We start from the raw sequence: 7,792 nt of genomic DNA, 5'->3' as shown, positions 1-7,792 counted from the left end.
TACAATTCCCCGTTAAATTCCGACACCACATGAATGCAGCACAAGTGTATCCGCCTCTTTATTCGGATCAGCGTCAAAATTGTATTAGTTCGTTTTGGCCTATGGATTTGACCCTTGCTCCACCCTTTCACCAAATGTCAAACCAGTAGTTTACCGTAATCCTGCTACCAGTCAACCAGACACCGAGCCCAAACAATGACGTAATAAACGTCGTGATCCGCAACAGAGCCGTGCCTAGCAGTTTGTGAAAAGTTTGCACACCTTAATTAATCAGCGAGTTTATTCAAAACCCTATCAAAATGTTAAGGCCCAAAAGAAAAACACACCTCGGGGAATCGAAAGGTGCATGCTTAACCTGGCTAACATGCGGGGATATCCACGTTAACTCATGCGGCCTATATTTTACCTTCAGTGAGCTGTTTGAAGACTTTCTGCTGTGTTGGGACGAAAGAGGCTTAGAGGACTGACTACCCCTCGCTCTGAGGATGAACGAACAGAGAAGTTGGACCGGAGGCCGATTGAGGAGGATTTAGCAGGGCACAACACGAGACTAGCAGTCACACACACACTGCAGACACAGGCGAGTACAACAACACACTCATTCATGGAAGACGTCAGAGTCCATAGGCAACGTAGCGCTGAGGTTGTGCGTGTGTGTGTGTATGTGTGTGTGCAAACCATATGCCACACTGTTTCTACCTGATGTCTGACTTTATGTTTTATTCTGCTCTTGATTCTAAGAGATGACAGTTTATTTCATGTATGTGGTTAATATTGCTTGTTGGATCCGGAAGTGTGCTCTTGTTATTATGGCTGGTTGTGCAGTGATGTGCATATTGACATTTTCTTGACTTTGTTGTCATTAAGAGGGTTCCATTCCGCTTTGCGAACTGTGTTTTTTTTTTTTAGCTGACTTTCATTGGTATACCATAAAGTAATCATATTTTATTTTCACCTCATTTTACTCGCAGTACATTTCAACCGTAGTTAATTTTTACTTTAGAAATAGACTACATTGTAGAAAAAGTAATGATAAGCATAATTTATATTTCATATAGAGTTCATATTTTTAACGATACTTTTACTCAAGCATTATATTGTGGTAGAATTTCAACCCTGTTTAGTTTATTAATGACAATCTATAACAATGTACAGTAGATTTCACGGTGACTTCACAATGTAAGTGCAGTTACATTGTTTTGATAGCCTATACTAAACTACTTATAATATTAAGGTTCCTATTATACTCTTTAAAGGATGAATTTTGTCACAGAAATGTGTGTGTGTGTGTGTGTGTGTGTGTGTGTGTGTGTGTGTGTGTGTGTGTGTGTGTGTGTGTGTGTGTGTGTGTGTGTGTGTGTGTGTGTGTGTTGTGTGTGTTTGTGTGTGGAATGACGAGGTCGGGCTGGTTTGGACATGCCCCAAGTTTCCCTAAAATCCACAGATCAGGGGACATGTGTGCTCAGGGGAGACTTAAAAGATGGATACTCTGTGTTCACTACAGAAACGGACCTGCAGAAACAGTGGTATGTTGTTGTTTTGCTTAGTTTTTGTCAAAGGCCTGGCACTGAATAATGAAAATTTAATTTGCTGAAATTGGCAAGTTGTTGCCCATTAAGTATATTTTGCATTTGGACTACTTCAGCCACACAAGGTTGAACATGCCTCTCTTGTTGTGATTGGTGGCTTTGGCAATAGCAAATATTGATTCAAAACATTGTTGTAGAATTTCAAATAGTATATACTAATAGTGAGTAAATGGCACCCCTATGTGGTATAACTAGATTTGTTTCATTGCTTTTTTTAAGCACTGGTTTGTCTTCTTCACTACTTTTTGGCATTAAGGAAATGTGAAGCTATGTGTGACCATCTTTGATGTCGTGCAGAAGTTTTTTTTTATAATCAATGAAAAGATAAAACATTAAATAAATGATCATCATAAATTCAGACAACATATGTAATATAACTATGAAATTGTTTATTATTCCATATATAGATATATGTGTATATATAGCCTATATTTAAAAAAACTCAGCACAAATCTCATCCTGCTTGTTGTCACAATAACAGTTAGATAAAGATAATTTTTATTTCAAAATATAGTTTTTCAAATGTTGTTTTATTTAACAATACCATTTCCCCCTCATTACTGTTTTTTTTTCATATGATAAAATCATCTGCATTCATGGCATGCATGTGTTATATCAGCTCTCTACTGCAGGTCAGGGCTTCTCAAATGATTACAAGTTCTCATGAGTTTTCTGGCCTTTTATTTCTGAGCGAGAGTAGCAGTTTGTTATTGTCTTTGACCAGACTCTTATCCAACCAGTAGATGCCAGTATTGAAGCAAAAAGTCTTAGAGAATATCTTTTAGAGGATATCTTATACTGTGATTCCTAAATTCACACCGACGTGTTGCTGGAATAAAACACTTTTCTCTGCAGTCAATGTGTTATTATGGAGGTAACAGTCTGCTCAACTTACTGCTGTGTGTATGTTTGTTTTTGTATGTTTTGGAGAACTAAGGTAAAAGACAAGCTTGGCAAAAAAACACCTCTCCATGTCCTTTGTCATTGGAAGCCTCTTTCAGTATGTGTGTGTGTGTGTGTGTGTGTGTGTGTGTGTGTGTGTGTGTGTGTGTGTGTGTGTGTGTGTGTGTGTGTGTGTGTGTGTGTGTGTGTGTGTGTGTGTGTGTGTGTGTGTGTGTGTGTGTGTGTGTGTGTGTGTGTGTGTGTGTGTGTGTGTGTGTGTGTGTGTGTGTGCTTTCACTGTAAGAAGATACAATGGAAACTCAACAATGCCCTGTTCCATCTCAGTTGTCACTGGTATGTAGCTGTGGAATAAAACTGAAGTGCCTCTACATTTCTAAACACATGGGACAACTTAGTTATACTGTATGATGTGCTCAAATTTAAACTGTTTCCCACTTTCATGTGACTTGTTGAAATAATGGTTTGAAGAAGACTGTTTGTCTTTCAAAATAAATAACCACGAGGTAGAGTAGTTATACTTGTCTGTTTGCTTTTCACAACGGTGATCTCAGCCACAGAAGGGGAAGGAAACGAGTCAAGCTTGAAAAACTGGTAGCTTTGCTTAGTTCATCATTACACAAGGGAGAGTAGGAGCTTTTATAAGCCTCACAGGATTGCTCTGTTGTCGAACTGTGTCCATGGAATTATCCTTATCACTGCTTATTGCACCTTGACTTTTTGGATTTTGTTCCTTGGCTCTTGAAAAACAGCACAGGTCTGTGTGTTTTGTATAACTCAACTTGTTGAATACCAGCACCCTGCCCTCTGCAAGGAGTGCTCAGTGTTCAAGGTTCAGGAAGATAACGATAGGTGAGTGGCTGACGCATAGCTGGTGTTGTGTTACTAAGGGCTATCAGATTACAGTAGACTGCAGCCTGGGTGAAACTGTAGCTGTATTCAGACCGCTGTTGCTCGGACAAACCAGGAACTGGGACTAACAAAGGAGTTTTAAAGAATCTAACGGAGGCTTCCTTTTTAAGAAGAGTGTTACCATGGGTAAGAAGACACAACACTGGTTGCTGCTTTTGCTGTGTTTGTCAGGACTTTTTCACTACTCCGGTGCCTTGGTGTTTTGGACAGCCAGAGTGGAAATAAAATATGTTAACAGCACCAATGATCCTGTGGATAAAACCTGCGAGTGTGGGGTGTTTGGTTCTGACTCTATCCTGGAGCCAGCCTCAGGCATTGTTACGCTTCCCAAGGGAGACCCCAAAGGCTGTGGCTCAGATCCTGTCTACAACCCCAGCAACAGCTCCGTGCCCTGGATAGCCCTGGTAAAAAGAGGCAACTGCACCTTCAGTGAAAAGATCAATGCTGCCAAACGTCAAGGAGCTTCTGGTGTGGTGGTGTATAATGTGGACAACAATGGCAACACTCACATGTCACACCCAGAAGGAGAAGGCATTGTGGCCATTATGATTGGCAACTCTCAGGGAATGGAAGTTGTTAATTTGGTGAAGAATGGGACAGTTGTGGAGATGTTCATTGATATAGGCAGCCCTCACGGACCCTGGATGGACACATACTGGCTTTACTTCCTGTCCATCGCCTTCTTCATTGTGACAGCAGCCTCCATCGCCTACTTTGTATTCATATCTGCAAATCGTCTCTACAATTTGAATAGGCACAGGCGCTCTGAAAAGAAGCTAAAGTCTGAAGCTAAAAAGGCAGTCGGGCGTCTACAAGTACGCAAACTCAAGTCAGGGGATGAAGAAACTAACTCTGAGTCCAACATGTGTGCTGTGTGTCTTGAATCCTACAAGACAGGGGAAATGGTGACAGTGCTAACGTGTGATCACATCTTCCACAAATCCTGCATCGAGCCCTGGTTGCTGGAGAGGAGGACCTGTCCCATGTGTAAGTGCGACATCCTGAAGGCCCTGGGAGTTGAGGAGGAAACTAAAGAGAGCCTTTCTGCTGAGTCACCACCAGAGGTCACTGTAATCACAGTGACGGGAGGAGATCCCCTGTACGAAGTCCCACTGACTGACCCAATGAGCCCTGACCCAGAGAGACTTCAGCATCACTATGACAACAGGGCCTTCGAGGGAGACTCTGAGGCTGGAAGAAGATGAACAACAATGGAAACAGAGCAGCAACCAACTGGGACATAGTCAAATTCCCTGCTTGAAATTTCTTCTGGGATAAACTGAACCAGCACAATGGAATCAAACATTAATGTTCCTACGGCAGAAACAATGTTCATCTTGTAATGCAGGCATACTTTAATATATTTTCAAAAGAAATTCCCAAGGATTTAAAATGGTAATGGACCTTGTGTAATTAGCTGGGCCCTGCATTCTCTTGGGGTATGTCTGGGTGTTTCACAAAGTGACCTTGAGATGGTTAGAATTGATTCTCGAAAACTAAGTAGTTGTGGAGTGATGCTGGTGTCAAATTACTGCTTTGCATAGTAAACACACCAGCTCGACACTGACCAGGGAGGAAGTGCATTTGAGGATTTGAATATCTTATTGACCAAATAGCCAAATTGTCTCTAACACTTGTTGGTTCACATTGCTTACATTCCCTCCCAATTGACCATTGCCCTCAAATTCCCTGCATGATTTATGTCTATTGAATAATTTGGGCTATTTTCTGTTCTATTTTAAATTGCAGTATGTTTTTTTTTTTTTCCATTTTCAATGTTGGGATGTCCGGCTGGATTTAAAACACACTCATATGAATACACTCATTACAGGAAATACAGTATGACACACACTGCACTGCGATGAGTCAAAAACATGAGGGGCCAGGAGCGTTTGACATGTATAAATCCTTTAGTTTGTTGGCAACTTTTGATAATGTTGCAATGCTGTAAATGTCTAACAACTTTAGATGATATTCTTACAGGAAATGACTGTCGGATATGGGCAATTGTGTTATGGGTTTTGAAATTTTGCAGGTTGAAATGTATTTATCAATCATGTCAAGTTCTGTATAGGCTACATTTAGGTTAATACATAATTTATGTAGAGTCATTTTCTTCTCAAAACAGCTGATTTGAATGTACAAGCACACATGGTTGTTCTTGAATAGGTCTTCCATGTTTTTCTTTTGGAAATATCTGGAATGTTGTTTAATCATGTACTCTGGTCTACCTCTGAACCATCACATGTGTACATTATGGAACAGCTCTTTAGATCCTTGCAATTCCACGATTAAGTGTGTCCCTCTGTCAATTAAAAAGCAAAAGGATTGTTTATTTTTTTGCTGGTTGCTGGCACACAATGTATTTTTCTATATTGAATCATTATTACTACTGTTTGACAGATTCCAGGAGTCTTAAATTGTTCTGTAAAAATGAATAGTACTTGCTGTATTACATCACATTGATACTTATTAGAATACAATAAATCCCTCAAAATGAGGCCCACTTTATGAGAGTATGTGCTGGTATGAATGGTGTTTCTGCATGCCTGTGTGAAGGTGGAATATGTTGTGTGAAAGAATGTGAATGTGCAGGTTTGTTTCTCTGCGTAGGTCTATGTGGGGTTAAGTAGTGTGACTTTAGGAGTTATGGTCTTGTTCCACATGACTCAGGGAGACAAGTAATTACTTCTGCGCAGGTAGGAGCCGATCTGCACACACCTTGAGCTCGGGCTGTATAATCATCATATCAAAAAGTAAAAGGGCAAGACCGAGCAAGCAGAGATATGCAGCTGGATGGCAACGAAATAGGAATATTATTTTTCATTATCCTTCCATTGTGTCTTTTAGAAGTACACCCACTGTAAAGTATGTAATGAAATTGAAAGACTTTTAGACATCTGTGTGAGGCTGAACATATTTCCATATCAGTAAGTACTTTGGGCATTTTTGATTATAAAGAAATTAATGAGATGTCTGTCCATTTGTGATTCTTCAGCATAATGTCTGAGTTAACCAGGTGGAAAAAAAAGTGATTCAACAAAAAAAATGTCTCTGTTTCAAGATTTTTTTTACAAGGGCTGAAAAGTAAACAGTATCCAATATTATCAAGACCAAGGTCCATTTGTGAAACTGTCAAGTGAATTCTTAACTTGTAATCATTTGAGAAGGCCTGACCTGCACTAGATATTCCCTTTGTCACAACTAACTTATTTCACACAAACTATTTAGAATAAAGTGTTATATTTTAGATTGTCAATATGAACTCTTCTTAAATCATGCCTTGCCTTCAGTTTGTCTTAGGTCATAGGCCACTATGGCCAGATAATAATTTTCCTTTTCACATCCTGCCAAGTCTCAAAATATCTGCAAGGTACCCTAAAACTAGAGAATGTATCACTGCACTGAGAGAGCCTTTTTAAGCAGGTACAGAAACAGGGCATGCATTGAAGGCGGAATGTTTTAGTGAAAGCACTTCGGATGCCACTTGAAATGTAGCAAAGTAATCTTCTTTAGTTGTTGTTCAAATCTTTTTAAGGCGCTGGTGGCGAAGTCTGTAGGGGTTTGACTTGGGAACCGGAAGGTCACCGGTTAAAGTCCCCAAAAGAACAAGTGCTACAGACGTGTCCCTGTGCAAGGCACCGTTCCATACACTGCTCCTGGGCGCCGTACATATGGCAGCCCACCGCTCCTAACACTACGGGTTAAATGCAGAATGTAAATTTCCCCTCTGTGGGGCGATTAAGGGGTCCTTCTTCTTTCTTTTACCTAGCCCAAGTAAAATAACAAATTTACTAGTAGTCTTCACAAAAATGTACTTTTAATACATTTAATATTGTTAAAGTTACAATATTAAATGTAAGATCAGACTTCCACAGTTGTCAACTACAGTTCAGTAGATAACCGCTGAGGAAGTAAACCCTATGATCAGAGAAGTTGCTCTTGTGACTCTTATTCACATTTGGCCCACTTCTATAATGAGTTCAACTGCAAACATATAAAAACTATTCTGCATTTTTATGAGGTCCTCCTTGAACACACTCCCTGGTTTATAAAGACTGAGTCCTGAGCGTGACCTGGGTCTGGGTGTTCCCTCTCCCCTCTGTGGGCAGATGCACTGGATTTCAGACCAGTGCTGTGAGCTCAGCATTCATAGGTCAGACGGTTATAGTGGTATCACTTGAAGACAGAGAATCAATACTGAAACTGGCCAGGCTGGAAACAACTGGAGAGCTCTGGGTTTAGAGGCACACTCTGCTCAGCGGTGGCGCTCCCCTTGATTTATTGCAGTTGTTAAGGAGAAAATTGAGTCAGAAGGTTTTCATTTAATGGCATACAAGTCTATGGCCGTACTCTAATACTGCACTTGACCTTCAATTCCTGATAGGAAT

The 7,792-nt window shown here is 40.3% G+C and overlaps 1 protein-coding gene across 1 annotated transcript; it reads left to right on the top strand.

Annotated features, from left to right (window-relative positions):
- Positions 1 to 3,109: 3,109 nt before the first annotated feature.
- Positions 3,110 to 5,902, top strand: rnf128a (ring finger protein 128a). Its single transcript, XM_063881399.1, has one exon. The coding sequence runs from the start codon at positions 3,524 to 3,526 to the stop codon at positions 4,604 to 4,606; it is 1,083 nt and encodes a 360-aa protein (XP_063737469.1). The 5' UTR covers positions 3,110 to 3,523; the 3' UTR covers positions 4,607 to 5,902.
- Positions 5,903 to 7,792: the final 1,890 nt, after the last annotated feature.

The sequence above is a fragment of the Eleginops maclovinus genome, chromosome 4 (assembly GCF_036324505.1).
Source record: "Eleginops maclovinus isolate JMC-PN-2008 ecotype Puerto Natales chromosome 4, JC_Emac_rtc_rv5, whole genome shotgun sequence".
Taxonomy (NCBI): domain Eukaryota; kingdom Metazoa; phylum Chordata; class Actinopteri; order Perciformes; family Eleginopidae; genus Eleginops; species Eleginops maclovinus.
This window is presented reverse-complemented; position numbering and strand designations above follow the sequence as displayed.

What these genes read in the sequence shown, in the direction of transcription:
- rnf128a (XM_063881399.1), top strand. Translation starts at nt 3,524, where the DNA reads ATGGGTAAGAAGACACAACACTGGTTGCTGCTTTTGCTGTGTTTGTCA.